The 16,106-nt window shown below is 31.9% G+C and overlaps 1 protein-coding gene across 1 annotated transcript; it reads left to right on the top strand.

Annotated features, from left to right (window-relative positions):
• The first annotated feature begins 6,583 nt into the window (after positions 1-6,583).
• LOC111017473 (RNA polymerase I specific transcription initiation factor RRN3 protein) lies at positions 6,584-14,526 on the top strand. The gene is made up of 16 exons (XM_022293231.2): positions 6,584-6,804; positions 7,131-7,311; positions 7,536-7,619; positions 7,705-7,776; positions 7,847-7,918; positions 8,018-8,254; positions 8,979-9,089; positions 9,177-9,290; positions 10,116-10,238; positions 10,335-10,403; positions 10,536-10,642; positions 11,200-11,283; positions 11,404-11,491; positions 12,922-13,041; positions 13,340-13,524; positions 13,876-14,526. The coding sequence occupies exons 2-16, from the start codon at positions 7,198-7,200 to the stop codon at positions 14,174-14,176; spliced, it is 1,881 nt and encodes a 626-aa protein (XP_022148923.1). The 5' UTR covers positions 6,584-6,804; positions 7,131-7,197; the 3' UTR covers positions 14,177-14,526.
• The last annotated feature ends 1,580 nt before the right edge of the window (positions 14,527-16,106 follow it).

The following is a 16,106-nucleotide window of genomic DNA, read 5'->3' as shown; positions in this document are numbered from 1 at the left end:
AAACATAAATTAGATTGTTATGGTGTATATACTAATAAATATATTGATTGTGTAGTTGGAAGTGGTCCCAATGCAACCAACAGATGAAGAGTTGGCAATGTCATATCTAGCACCATTCATGCAAGATGAATTAATATCGCAAGTGGAGAAGGAGAAGGTTAATTGAACAACGACAGAGTGAACCAAAGGTGCATGGATGTGAGATTGAAAGCCATGGAGGTTTGTTTGTTAGTCAGCCACAATAAATGAAAGAATTGAGTTGATTGAGAAAAAGCAAGAAGGAACGTTAAATAAAATGGATGACATAACAACACTGAATTTACTGATTGATTATATGAAAACTAATGTCAATAAGGAGGAGGAACAAACTAGGTTCGTGATGAGGGAAGATGTAGTGCCAATTGGTCAAGTCGAGGCGGATTATAGAAGTATTTATAAGGTAGATATAATTAGTTACACACCCTTATTTTTAATGTTGATGTGCTAATATATAATATTTGGAACTTGATATATTGCAGGGAGCATCATCTTTTAGAAAGGAATCGAGGGAAGGAAATCAAGAGAGAGATTATGTAATAATACATGCTTAAATTTGTGAATTTGTTTTGGTAGAAAATCCATTCCTACTTTTCCTTTAGAGGGGCAATCTTGTAAATCAAAACAGATTTTTAAAGTGGTTTTTAGGGAGAAAAACGGAAAAAGTTCAGTTTTTACTTAGCACTTTTACAAATTCATTAGATAATTTCAACTATTTTTTTATTTTTTTATATATTAGATTCGTAATTGATTCTCCAAATTAAAAATTTGAATATATTTTTTTAATTTGTAATTGATTCCTCAAATTAAAAAGTTTTTTTTAATTGATTTTTCACTTAAAAAGTTAAAATTTTCTCCAATTTAAATTAAAGGAGAGTGTGAGGTTTAAGATGAAAGATTGGTGGAGGGAACTAAGACGATAGAGAATTTTGCTTTTCGAAAAATGTAGAATTTTGTTGTCCTAAAAAATAATTGTGGCAATAATCAATATGTTGACCACGTTAAATTTTGTATAAATAAGAGAGAGAAATACCAAAAAATTGGCTAAGTGCCTGAACTATAAAACTACATGATTCATTAAAAATCCTATAACAAAAAAAATAAAATAAAAAATCACGAGAGAATCACAAGCAACTAATCCAAACTGAAATTTTAAATGCTCAAATTCAGCAAACACAACAGAGAAAGAGCTGAAGAAGAAGCATAATATACAAACGCATTATCAGAAAGATGAAACGATGCAAAGAAAACTAAAAGAATTTTAAACACAATCATTATGTATTGATAATTTATATCGTAACAGTTATCTCTTAAGATTTGTTATATTATGATTTTTTTGTTGAAAATTTGTATTGTGAATTATGAGATGTGTTCTTATAAAATTTAACAATTTTTATTTTTAAATGGGAATTCTTCGTGAGAATTTAAACCATCTAAATGATGATTTATCATAAATCATAATTAACTTTTAATTCAGATTTTCTTATAAAATTAAATGAAAAATAATTCCTCAAATAGTTTGATCCCCACAAATTTTCATGGAAAATTTTACGGAGATGGATAATAAAATGGAGGCGAAGATAAGATGGTTCTGTAATACTGTAAATTTTATAAATGAAAACAACTTTAAAAGTTATCAATTTTGTTGATTAAAATACTTAATTTAAATATGCTCAAAACTAAAATTGTTGTTCATGAATCAAATTAAATAAAGACACCGAAAACTTATGACACAAAAATGCTCAAATTCAATCATGAAAATGTTAAACTTAAAGTAAAAAAATCGAGTAGACAAAAATAAAACGTTCAAATTTAGCAATAAAATATCTATGCCAACTGATTCCAATCCTTTAATACAATTGGAAAATTCAATACTTATTACAAAGTTCAAACTTTTGAAATCGAAAATTTATGAATCTATAAGTATTTATCTTTATTCGCATTTACGAAGTAAATGATTATATACATCAAATATACAGCTATTCAGCTTTGGCCAAATCTAAGATAGATTCGAAAACATAAGTGGAGCATGGCAATATCATCTTTCCCTCTTTTTGAGAATGAATTTCATCTTCAAATTTGTTCAGTAATGACTGAAATATGATGGACGACAAACACTTCAGTGGAACGACATATCGCTTTTGTTCTTCTCCCACGTAGACTACAAAGTGATCTTTCTTTGACTTTGGCTTTCTCAACAGCTCTTGCAACTTTTCTATAAGCTTCATCTCGAAAGATTTGACAAGGAATGAATTGAAACTTCGAGAGTGAAACTTTTTTTAGTGCAATAAATATTGGAATGGAGGATTGAATCCTCGATCTAGGAAGAATGAGATGCCTTAATCATTGACTTATACTCATGTTAGCACTAATTTATAGATGAGGATGTGAAGTCCGTGTCCAGGTAGGATTTGGATTTTTTTTTCCCTCCTCCGTTTTGGAATTAAGAATTGTGCTGACGTCATATTTCAATTAAATCGTTTTAAATTTCAAAAAATAGATTAATATGAGACACATGCATCATACAATTATCTTTCTTTTTTTTTTTTTGGTTAAATATATACCTAAGCGTGATATTTCGGATAGTTTTTTTTTTAAATATTACAATTTTTAAACTTATTTTAAAAATATGCTCAAATTCAAGTTTATTAAAAAATAATAATAATACATCATCAATTCCTCAAATTCAGAGGGACCTAGTAGTGAAGGAATTTATGAAGCGTTATTTTTTTTATTAAGTTTAGATTTGAGAATACTTTTAAAATAAATTTTAAAATAGTAATATTAAAAAAAATCCCGATATTTCAGTAAACTAATCTTTTTAACATGTGGTATTTATATTATAATTCATTTAATCCTGCATTATTTTACTCCCTCCAAAAAAAATCCTGCATTATTTTACTGGTGAATTTACCAATGTATACCAAATAACTATTTTTTTTATAAGAATTAAACTAAAAAATTCTAACCATAAGTAAAATTTTAGAACAGAAATAATAAAAAATATATTTTCTTCAATTATAAAATAACTTCAAAAATCAAAACATCTAGGATTGGCACCTGTATTTGAGATTATTTTCTTGAAGCATATTCATCATTTATTTTAATAGATCGTTTGCAAACTGTATATCTCAAAATAATAATAATAATAATAAAAAATACGATGTTTGTATAATCCTTAGACAACTCTATGTACTCCCTGCAAAAGTTAGTGTGTTGGACTACTAACCACAAAAATCGGGAGTTTAAAGATTTAATAGACTTTTAAACTTTACTAGAAACACAAACAAACCTCAGAGGCTAAACTTTGTAATTTCAACGTAGAAATTAATATTATAGTATATAGTACCATTTTAGAATATCAGAATACTTGTTTTAATAAAATAATATTTTTAGTGTTTTTTAGTTTTATCTATAACGTCCATATATATTTAGAACCCATATAAATGAATTAAATTTACCAAATCCATCGGTTTAAGTTTTTGGGTTGAGTGGTGTTTATTGTTGTAGTCAAACCAATCATTTTTTTTATTTTGTGTTTTTTGACAAACCTTCGAACTTGAATCCAGCTTGAAAATGACCGGATTTGTTACGGATCTGAGGGCTGTGAGGGGATGGGTTCGTGGCGGATCTGAGCAGCCATAAGAAAATCTGATGATTTGATGGTGCTAGAACGAAAAGTTGAGATGAAAAGTTAGAGTATCGATATTAAGTTAGGGAAGACACACTATGAGACGATGTTGACGACGTCGACATTGAAGGGAAAAATGGGAGAGAGACTAAGAAACGGAGAGGAAAGGATAAACGAAAACGTAAAGAAATTTGAAAGAAACAAATTAAATTAATTGGGAAAGCCAATGCACGATAAATTACTTGTTTTTTCAACGACAATTTGTTTATTCATGGAGGGTAACTTTTCAATGTATTATCTTTTCAATGATAGCTATTCATTTACGGAGGTACAACTTTTCACGAATTGCAAGAACAAAAGTCGGTCGGTTTTCAGTAAACTTTTATGGCCAACTGATTGACCAATGCAAAATCGACAATCGCCCAACACATGCTAAAAGTCAACCGATCGCCTTTAATTCGGTCGGTCGGTCGGGTCGGTTTAGTTTGACGGGTATACATGTACACCCCTAATTTATTCATCCTTAACAATATATAAATGGAAACTAAATGGCTCGTTTGGTAACGTTCCTGTTTTCGGTTTCTTGTTCCTGTTTCTCATTTTTTGAGAAACAAACATGTTTGATAACCGATTATGTCTCTTGTTTCTAAATTTTGAGAAACGTTTTAAAAAAAGTGACCAACTTTTGTAAACTATGAAAAGTAGTTTCGTTTTTGCCATTTCTTTTTTTTCATTTAGTGTCTGGGCGTTGTTTGAAGTTAAATAATATATTTCTCTTCTTTTTAATAAGCCATTAATGGCCTAGTGGTGCATATGATTTTCATTGTATAGGAAGTATAGAACTTGAACCCCATAATATACAAAACACAATTTTTTTTGTTTCTTTTTTTATATTTTCTATTTTAAGGCTTTTTTTTATATGTACGGAGTTGTCCAATCTTGTATATGATGAATGAAATTTATTAATCAATTAATGGTTAATGATGTGTTAGTAATTCATGGACAACACATCACAAGGTCTAAAAAGCAATCGATCTATTTGTAATTCATTAAAAATAATTGAGATTAAATGGTCTAAAAACGTTTTTCAAGGATCCTTGCTTTTTTAATATATTATAGACAATAGATTATAGATGATAGATTTTTAAATTTTAAGATTTTTTATTTGCCTATCCAATAAAAGATGAGACGAGAGTAGTACAATTATCCATTAAAGAGGTCGGAGATCATATAAAATTTTAAATAATTTTCTTTAAAAGATTTTTAAATTATTAACTAATACAATGGGTGTATTTTAATCACATGTCTATTTTAATATATCATTTTATTACAATATGTAGAGGTAGAGATTTACAATTTTTTTTAAAAAAATAGATACTTTAACTAGTTTAGTAAATTTGAATTTGTATTTTAATTATTACAGTTAAATCACACTAATTTAGTATTAATTTATCATACACCCATAGCCTACTCCATATTTAAAATTCAAATTTATCACACATTAGGTAATAGATCTATTTTTCTTAATTATTTATTCTCAAAACAATTTCGTCAAGGTATTAAATATTAAATATTTGTCTGCATATGGACATTTTCATGCATTCATGAGTTTGATATCAACATGAGGAGTAATTTGACATTTCTATAGTATTAAAAAAAATCAACAAAATATAAAAAATTTCAATAGACATAATATTAATATCAATCCTTCTAAAATTTTTTGATGATTATTTGTTAATTTAAATATTTTTTTTGATTTTTACAACATTTTAAAAAATATTCATCGACATTGATATTTTTCATCGCGACAATTACAATTTTTCAATAATAATTGCAAGTACCATAAGAATAACGAGGCTCCCTTTCCACCTAGGATAGGGTTTCCTATTCTAGTCTTTGTTTCTTGTTTATTTATTCTTTAGGCGTAATATCACCTCACCCTCTTCTATTCCTTCTCTCATTCTTCACCCTCCGTCGTCGGAGCTCTTCAGAACCGGCTTTGCCTCGTTGACGTCAACACCGACATAAGGTCTCTTCTCCTCTCTTTCTCTCATCTATCTAGTTGGATTGGTTGCTATTTTTCTAAACCAAGCAGGTCGGTTCGGTTTGTGGATTCGAGTACAAAAAGTTGGGTCAACCCAACTCGACTCCACAAGTAAAATTGTTTTAAAAATAAATTAAGATTAGTTTTATATGGTGTTATAATATAATCTTTTAATAAATACAACAATATATAAGGATGAAGATTCAAAATCACAATCTTTTGATAGGAGGCAAGTGTAATTACGTTTAATTGTTAAATATTTTATTTGATATGATGTTTTCTTAATTTAATTTTGATGTAATTAACATCAATTTAAATATTTATATATTTTTTATAAATAAGTACAGTTCTTGACTCATAGAAAAGATTTTTAATGTTCGCTTTTCAATTTTTATTCATACGAAGAGATGTATTAATTAATACGTCAGCCAACTTGAGTACTCAATTAGTTAGCTAATTGCATAAAAATATAAAATTAAAAGCATAAATTTTTAGTTATTCCCAAACCTATTTAACTAAAGATATGTTTATAGTTTTATATATTTTAACCTTAATATTTATATATTAACATACTTTTAACTTTAATTTTGAACACGTTTTAAAATCTTAGACCAAAATTTAAAAACAAAAAACATATATATATTTTAATTGTAAAAATTGAATTGATTAAGTAAATAAATTAATTTATCCTAAAATTAAAATAAATTAGTCTCACAATATATAAATTATGTTAGATAGTTAGAAAATAAATAATTAAAAAATGATACAACTCAAATATTCTTAAAAAAATAAAAGAAACTACTTAAAAAAATAAAATACCACTGTTCATCGAATAATATTAGTTTTTTTCTATGTTTTAGGGTTTTGATTTTCTAGTCTTTTGAGTTTTGCGGCTCTTTCAGTTCTCTCCCTCGCCATTCGATCCTCTTTGCTGTGTTCTCTTCCTCTCGTCCATCGTCGCCAGTAGAAGCAAGTCGCCCGTTCGCCACCGCCGTTTGCCGTATTCCGTCGCCTCCGTCCGTGCTGCCGTCTGCCGTCTTCCATCGCCGGCTGTCGCTGCTGTCTTTCGCCGTCGCCGGCCCGCCCTAGAGAGGTACATCCCTTTCATTTTTCTCCTTCTAACACATGCCCACGTCCACCCCACATCCTCCTCCTCCTTCTCCTCTATCCATCTAAACGAAGGGATAAAAAGGAAACCCAGAATCAGATTAAGAGAGATTCTCAAGAACTTTCAGCAATTAAAAGCCATTATTTCGTGTTTCCCGTTATTTTTATTTTAAAGAACAGAATGAGCGGTTCCATCGATTTCGGTTGCAGTAATTGGCTGGGTATTTTTGGCCTTGTGCTTTGTTTCTGGCATCTTTATCGATCCTTTTTTACAGATTGGTTTTTTCATTAGCAAGTTCTTTCTGTTTGCAGGTTTGAACGTCCTCCTGTTCCCAGGCCCCACTGTGGAAATAGGGCCAGTAGGGTCTGGGCACTAATCATGGGAGTAGAACTGGCAAACGGCCAAGCTCAATTCCAGGATATGGAGGATGTTAATTTCACAGATGCACAGTTACTCGATTACATGAAGGGGACGCTTAGTTCAGTGTCACTGGTATACTTCTAAATTATCTGTTTTGACCTCATTCATTAATTTTTTGAAAAAATCTTGCCTTTTAAAAGATACATCATTTTTTAGAAGAAATATTTTCTTGCTCCTCTAGAAAGAATGAGAATTCGGAGGTGCTTGTACTCTATTGATATGCTTACAAGTTCTCACTGCTTTATTGTCTGAGGAATAACGTTGGTAACCTTACAATAGCTCTTCTATTGGTGTAGGGCAACAGTGATAGATATAACCAGCTTGTTAGTGTTATACACCATAGATCTCACCTAGCCCCCGATGAGGTTGCCCTGCTTGTGGTATGACCTTCATATCCGTTGTTGACCTATGATGCAAGATTTAATTCCGTACTAACTGGTTTTTTATTCACCTGATGTGATTCAGACTAGTTTAAAGGTACTATCTGGAGCAGTTTCATATATAGACATTGTTCTCCACGAGTCTCTTCTTGCAGCAGTAAGTTTAGCATTAAACTCTAGATCTATATCCTGCTATTATGTTATTGTAACGGATTTTTTTTTTTTAGATTTTTAAAATGAACTTGTGGGATTATGGACCTGATGTGATGGACGCCTTGATTGAACTAATAATATCTCTGGTAAGATTATTTATGATAACTGAACTCTCTCTCTCTCTCTCTCAAGTTTCACCTAACAGTTCCATGATCTCCTAACATTATCTCTATTTAACGTTTCAGGCCGTTTCAAGTGGAAAATATGTGGACTCATGCTTGGATATGCTTGTAAATAATTTCATGCCACCCAATTCCTTTGTGGATTTTCTGAAGCAACCACGTGGACTTACGAAAAAGGATGAAGTTCTTTCTCGAGTGCACACAGCTCTAAAAGACATTTCGGACTTGGTGCCTCTTGCACCCTTGAGATTAGAGCAAATAGTTGTCCAAAAAATGCAGAGAGTCTTTTTCAAGGAATCTGTGAGTTGAATCTTCATAGCTCAAAGTTTCCTAAGACAAATCTAAGTGAATATTTTCTCTATTCCTTACTGATTGTTATTTTGATTATTTTTTACTTGGTCATGTTTTCTTAAAAAATTATTGCTAATTTTTTTTTTTTTTTTTTTTACTTTTCTACCCATCTTTTATTCCTTCATGACCACCAATTGAATGGCTATTGAAAATTTGGCATGAGGCTGAATGCCCATTATTTGATTGTGTGGTGTAGTTAAGTGGCTGTTAGTTAGTTATTAATAAAGCAGTCGCAAGATTGCATCAGTGTGCTTCAACATACTGTAGTAAAAGATGCCTAGATTTATATCCTTGAAGGACCCTACCAAATATATGGTTCAAACTGGAACAATGCCTGATTATGATTTATAGTTGAAAGGCAGTCTATATTCACTCGATGCTACATTTATACAATCTTTCAAACTAAAAAATCCTTTCCCTAAATTTGTGTATAAATGTGGCTGTGGTTCATACAAATTAGATATCATAGGCCTTGAAAAGAGTTAGATATCATGAAGATGGTTTGCCCTGGCCTCAGTGACAATTTCTACATATGCTTCTTGTTTGTTCAAAAGAGCCTTTTGGAATATTTCTTTAAAACAAATTGTCTCTTTCAACTACAAATCATTTGCGCTCTTTATTAGGAATTTGATTTTTGATTGTGTCATTAACCTTCTATTTTACCTCTCTGTAGTTGACCACGATATATGTGGAGAACATGTTGAGGTTGGAAAAAAGTGCAATGAGTGAATTTGTTGGGAGAAAGATCCTAACAGCACTGATCGATAAGCTTTTAGATTTGGATGTACGTTAAAGAAATATTTTACAGTGCGATATGAAATCGGTTTATGTGATTACTTTATCATTATAATGAGTTCTAACCTTCTGATAGGTTGAGATTGGATGGGATGATATCTTACAAGATGATTTCAGTAAAGGAATTTTTGAGATGGAACTTGAAGATGATGATGAAATTACAGATGATATTAATGAGGATTCTGTTGAGGTATGTTATATAATATCTAGGCTGGATAAAGAGAGATATTTCCTCAACTATTTATAATGACATTTGATTCATTGTACTCTTTTTGAGATAAATTCTAGTCTTATATATATATATATATATATATATATATATATATATATATATAAGAAAATTTTATTGGTGAGATGAAATTACAAAAGGTGGGAAAAACACCCATATGATCATATCCAAAAACTACAAAAAACAGTTCCAATGGGCAGCGAGAATTGATTATCCATAATTGTGAAAATATGTAGAGTTTTACATCAGAAAAGAGTCTAGAACAACGAATAAAAAAACTATTGAAGCATTTATACTTATCCTTGAAGTTGCAGCAAATCCTTTTGTTCTATGTAGGCCATAGGAAGGCCCTATTATAGTTGTTCCATAAAATTTTCCTCTCCCCATCTAAGGGACGACTGATCAAAACAGAAGTCAATGATGTGAAATGATCCCCCATAAAGCAATAGACCATCAAAAAATGGAAAAATGAGCCCCAGAAAACTGTAGGAAGCATTGACTGGGTGAGACATTTCCAACCCAAAAAATCAGTCCGAAACAAAGAGGAGGGGCCATTTCCTACTTTCTAATATATGGCGTAATGAATCTGAAGTATATTGCTTGGTTTGGAGCAAATTGTCTGTTGGTGCAGCAAAATTTAAATATTCTATCTGAGTCAGGTTTTTCAAACATTATGCACTTTTATTGAAAAATTACTTACATTTTGACCTTTCTGCCAGATGCTTGATACTTATTTTAAGCTCATTCCTTCATTTATTTGGCTGAGTTTTGAGTTTATTTTTCTAGTTTCCAAGAGAACTAAGCCGTAAGAGCTTATGTGGAAATGTAATTGCTGAAACGTTGGATAGCTTGATCGTGCTAACATTTGAACATCTTGAATCATGTGAACTAGGTGGACGATTGAACGAGGTACCTTTGAGTAGTTTATATCTTCTTTTTAGTTCTCAATATCTTTGATTTATAATGCAAATGAGATTTTCCATGTTTATTTAATGTGGAGGTTAGGTTTTTGACATTTTGCTCCTATCATTTCAAAGAACTGTTCTGACTGCTTACAAGTCTAAATTTGCCCAGGTAACTAACATTCCCTTGCCATGAATCTCCTCTGTATTTGCTTATTGACTCTGTGGTACAATGAACTCTCATTTTATCATTTTCATTGTTCATGTAGATTGATGTCATAGTTGTGATGCTTTCGCTTTGCAGTTTGTGATATTCTATGCTTGTGCACTAGATCCTGAAGTTTGTGGTGCAAGATTTGCGGTTACGCTAGCAGATATGTTTGTTTCCTGCAATGATCCTCCACTTACCAGGTATTAACCATTCATCAGAAGTCTGTTTTCATTTTCCTTTGGAAGCTTCAAAGAAGATCTGATCTCGGGACTGACATATTTAATGTTGTCTCTTCTTTTTAGAATACTTGCTTTTCCCATCTCTTGTATATTTAGTAGCCTTTTAACTTGAATCTCATTTCCAAGGCCTTACTCATTTAAGAAATCTGAAACTGCAAGTAGGGTGCTGAGTGTTTTTTATTTTTTCTTCTTTTTCTTTTGAAACAAGAGATTTAAATTTTCCTTCTTTCAAATAAAAGAAACCCCTCTTAGTATTTAACATAGAAATATCTACAATTGGACGAGCCTACTAAACCTATGCTCTTGTAAACGTTTATATGTTCATGATTTGAGACAGGAATAAAGCTACTAAACAAAAGTGAAGAAAGCAATAGATACATAAGAATTCTTTGCGATTTATGTTTTTAACTTAGTAGCCCTTGACATGAAATATTATTTTACAACAAAACTTATGTTATTATGCAGATCCTCGACTTACTTTTTGCAGTAACTAATATGTTTTGTGTGGTGTCGTGTAGGATGAGTGCCATTTCATATCTTGCGAGTTATTTGTCTCGTGGGAAGTTTCTGTCAACCTCCTTGGTTACTACCATATTGAAAAGGTTTGCTTGTCAATTTTAACCATGTTTTCTGTCATGAAAAGCAGGAAATTGATAGAATTAGATAAGGGTAATTGGGTAAATAATTTGATCCTAAGCCTAATTTTGTTTCTAATTTTTCAGACTGGTGGACTGGTGTTTAGAATATTGCAAAACACGTGATGGTGACCTAAACCCAAAGGCTCATAAAGTATTTTATTCTGGTTGTCAGGTATGCAATGCTTTAACTCCTTTTGCTAGACGAAGTCACATGGGACTGGTTGAGAACTGGTAGGAAGTGATTATGTTTCTGGATGTAGTGTTATTTCTACTCTTCAGTTTTTATGATGATGATAACTTAGATATATTGTTTTTAGATAAGAAACTAAGTTTTACTGATATTAATAAAATTCATAAGTTCATAAATGAAACGTTACTTATTAAAAACAATGTGTTTCTTATTATTTTTTTGAACCAGAAACAAAATTTCATTGATATATTAAAAGGAAAAATGTTAAAGATACAAACCCCAAAGGGGTGAAAAAAGAGGAGCGAGAAGAGAAAATAACGAAGAAGTAGCGCAACAAGAGCCATACAAGCTCAAAAAAGATAAAAACATTCTAAAACGGAACTCAGGAAAACTGCTCAGGAGCTTGGAAAACCAAACTAAATCCAGAGCCAACATCTGCATGAGGGAAGAAACCTTCCTTAGCACCAAGAGCGAAGACCAAACTCCAAAAAGAACCAAGTAGAATCTAGGGACACAAGAACTAGACCTCAACCGGAATTCAAATAATGAGTAATCACCTTATACTAAGCCTCAAGGCTGTCTTCAAAAAACCTCCAAATTAAACCATCACATGCCAATCCGCACATTGAAGAAAAACTTTGAAAGCCTCACCAACCAACGGAACTAAAATTGCAAAGCTTTGAAAACTGCTGAAGGCATAGGAAAACATTCCAACTTTCCGAACAACCGAAAACTCAGAGGATAGATTATCCAATTGGAAGTTATTAAAAGTGAGAATAGCTATAAGACTCTTTAGCTTCGGCTCCTAGTTAAAAAATATATATATATAGTTATAGAACTCTTTGGCAGTGGAAACTCCATAAGGAAGCATAAAAAAGTTGACATTTTCCTACACCATGGACTCGTTGAAACTCCTTTAGGTTAGAGAATCCTTGACTTATTTTATATCAAATGCTTTAAAAAAAAAAGCCCCCAAGGGACAACCCAGTTGGCAAGAGTTTGGGGTCTCTTAGTCATACTGGCTTAGAGTTCTCAAGTTTGAACCTTTCGATGAGCTTAATACCAAAAACCCTTGATGTCTCTTGGGTCCGGACCTTAGAGTGGGTGTGGGGGTGGGTGTCCCTGGGGGTATTTGGAGTTTCTTTTTGTAATCATCATTTTCATAGCCTTTTTGACCTGCTTTTTGATGTAAATCTTTTTATTTTACTTACTGAAAAGTCTGTTATGATTCCCCCCACAATTTTGGAGACATGGGGTAGTATTTTACTAGGTACTTTGAAATATTAATTCAATGCGAACACTTCTGAATTGCTTCTTTGTGGATAAATTTGGATGTTTTGAACTACTGGTAAACTTGGCATTTTAGAAGTTTGTTGTCTCTTTTCTGATTTAGAGAAATTATTTCCCCACAGGCCATTATGTATGTGCTTTGCTTCCGGATGAGATCGATTTTGGAGATCCCGCGGCTGAAGTCACAACTTCTGCTCATGCCTATAGGTCCAGTCTTGACACATAGATTAAATCCTCTGAAGGTGGGTAACTGGTTGATCCATTGATTTTTAGTATTTTTATTTTCTGTTGTTAATCTGTTTGTCTGTTCTTTATCCTTGAAATCAACCCAAGGAAACAAATGGACTCTGGTAGCCTGAAGCATCAAATTTAGAACTTCATTACTTTTCAATTGATGTGATAAAACAACAAACAATAATCACCCTCATGAACATCTACCCATGCATTTAGTTACAAATCTATTTAGACTTGTCTGCCTGAAACTCTGTCCTGTCCTATTTCCTTTTATGAATTTTGTTTTAACGCATCCTTATTTAACAGGTTTGCCTACCTTCTATCGTTGAGGAATTTCTTCGGCAGGCAAAAGTTGCTAATTTATTCACACCATCAGAGACTTTTGTATTTAATGGTTTGCTGGAGTCTGAATATTCAAAGACTTTTGGTGGGATGGAAAGGCTGGACATGTTTTTCCCATTTGATCCTTGCCTATTGAAAAGATGCGACAGGTTTATACTCTTAGTCTTCATACTTCAGTTTTTGATAAAAAAAAAAAAAATATATATATGAATTCACCCCCCTCCGCCCCAAAAAAAAAAAAGCATAAGCAAGAATAGAATTAGCCTTAGCCTGTCTGTTTGGGTTCTCTTGGTCAGTTAGAGGTCTCAAGTTCAAAGCTCCGACTGCCAGGTATCAAAAAGAAAAAGTAAGGATAGAATTATAAGATTTTGTTCTATAGGTTGTATCTCAAAGATCAGTGCCAAAAAAAAAAATCAAGCTTTCGTTGGCAAAGTAGGAATGTTTTGTTTGATTTGTTATTTGAATGATTAACTTATACTTTATCCCCTTTGTTTATGAAGATATCTTCGGCCACATTTTGTATACTGGTCGATGGTCAGACCTACCTATGATGAAGATGAAGAAGACGAAGGTAGCAGTGACGAAGATGTTGCCGAGGTTTTCCCGGATAGGATTGAGGAGAATCTCATGGACGATGAAGCAATGGCAAGAAGCTACGGGGAGCAAGATTTTGATATCGATGCATTTGATTCTGCATTAAACAAAATGTCAATCACACCCAGAAATTCTCTTCAGTACAGGCGAGATCATGTTCAAATGCCCTCGCGAATCCGACCCTCCATGAGTCCAGAATCTCTATGATAAAATCAAATCATTTTGAATACTTTCAACTGGAATGCAAGTGAGAATGGCGTGGCTGGCATGTTTCCATGGAGATGTTTTTTTGCAAAGATAGGTTGGGGGTCATTAGGGATTATCTTAGTTAATTTATAATGTTTTAAGGTGGGTTGGTAATGGTGTTTGGGGTTCAATTTTGTTTTCCCAGTCCTTTTTCTAGCTTTGCAGCATTTCGGTTTCGGTTTCAGTTACAGCCCTCGCTTTTCTCGTCGCTCCGTGCTTGTAATAGTAGTTAATAGTAAGTGAGATCAAATACAACAATTTTTTTTGTTCATGTCTGCATGAAATATATATGTGCTTAACTAGTTAGTAAATTGTGTTAGCTTTTTCATTCGACTTAATTTGTGACCCTCAGTGTTGTATTTGGAATGAATTCATGAACAAGGATGTGAAGAAAGTTGTGGAGTAATTTTATTCTTATTTATGGCAATAAGAATAATATATAACAAATTAAGCTACTATGTCATATAAACTTTATGTAATAAAACATTGTCATTAGCTTGTTTTTAAACTTGAGGGCCTAAATTCATAATATTTGTAATTTAAAGACTTAATTGGTTGAGAAAAAAACCAACGAGCCGTAAAAGTGTGGAAGTTTTTTAGGGGCAAAATAAATTTTTGATGTTAGAGGTTTGAAATTGGTGCTTATTTAATAATGATGTGGCACCCATTTCTTTTCTCTCCATTCTATCATCTCCTCCCTTGAATTGTGTCATTGCTTTTGTAACCTACATTTTAGATTTGGAAAGAATTCGTTGCTTTTGTAACATACATTTTAGATTTGGAACGAAGGTGTTCTCACCTCTATTCTAGTGAAAGACACCTTCATTTTCGAGTGAGTGGGGAGGAGGTAACAACAACGACGAGAATCATTGAAGGAATGTCTACAACGACGGAGAGGTTTGTTAGGAGAGGTGGTGGCAGCAAAGAACCTCCTCAGACGAGGAGGAGAGATGAAGGAAAAGAGAGGTAGGAGAAAGGAAGAAGATATCACATATGAAATTAATATATTTCGCCATGACACTGCCACGATGTTTTTTTGTTTGGTCAAGTAACAATAATCAACTATACTCAAAGAACATTAAATCATTATACTTAAGGACCACAGAATGAGTGTAACTCAATGGTAATTGACGTATGTTTTTTACTAAGCCGTCATGAGTTCAAATCTTCCACTTTCCCATGTTGCACTAAAAAAAGATCATTTATCCTTTAAAGGTAAATATCGAGGCTGGTGGAAATATCGATAAAATGTTGACGTCCATATATATTTCTAGAAAAGTTATAAAAACAAAAATATGTAAAAACTATTTAAATTAACAAATAAATATTTCATCATTTTCAAATAAGTTAAAAATATTTGATATTAATATTATATCTATATTAGTTAGACTTTTTTTTTATATATATTTTGTTGAATTTCTTTGGTGTAAATGTCGATGTCGAATCTCATAGATACATAAAAATGTCGACATGTCTATGAATATTTAATACTATATCACACCATCGTAGTTTCATGTTTTGAATTTCAAGACTTATTTTTGCCATTTTTTAGTTGTAAGGTCTCATCCGAGTGTTACAACTTAAAAAAGTTTTCTTATCATTACATTATCTTTTAGTGGATAGGCTATCTTAATCATCTATTATTTTTCATTTTTTCCCTAAAAATTATAAAGTGGTTTAGTTTTTCAACTAAGTCAAATGCTATAATCAAACATATACATTTTTTTTATCATATCCAACAAGTTCGAAATTTCTAGACAAAGATCAAGACATCTCTAACCGCTCAGCTCCATTGCGATCTCTACTTAAAAATCCATACTCATTTAGAAACTAATTTATCATCCTAAGAAATAGCTAAGAAAAACGAAAAAATATTTGCTTACTAATATTT

This window comes from Momordica charantia, assembly GCF_013281855.1.
Source record: "Momordica charantia cultivar OHB3-1 chromosome 2 unlocalized genomic scaffold, Mcharantia_2.0 BLBB01000002.1, whole genome shotgun sequence".
Lineage (NCBI taxonomy): Eukaryota > Viridiplantae > Streptophyta > Magnoliopsida > Cucurbitales > Cucurbitaceae > Momordica > Momordica charantia.
This window is presented reverse-complemented; position numbering and strand designations above follow the sequence as displayed.

What these genes read in the sequence shown, in the direction of transcription:
- LOC111017473 (XM_022293231.2), top strand. Translation starts at nt 7,198, where the DNA reads ATGGGAGTAGAACTGGCAAACGGCCAAGCTCAATTCCAGGATATGGAG. An exon ending in ATGAGGTTGCCCTGCTTGTG is followed by an intron (nt 7,620 to 7,704) that starts GTATGACCTTCA and finishes GATGTGATTCAG; the next exon opens with ACTAGTTTAAAGGTACTATC. An exon ending in ATAAGCTTTTAGATTTGGAT is followed by an intron (nt 9,090 to 9,176) that starts GTACGTTAAAGA and finishes ACCTTCTGATAG; the next exon opens with GTTGAGATTGGATGGGATGA.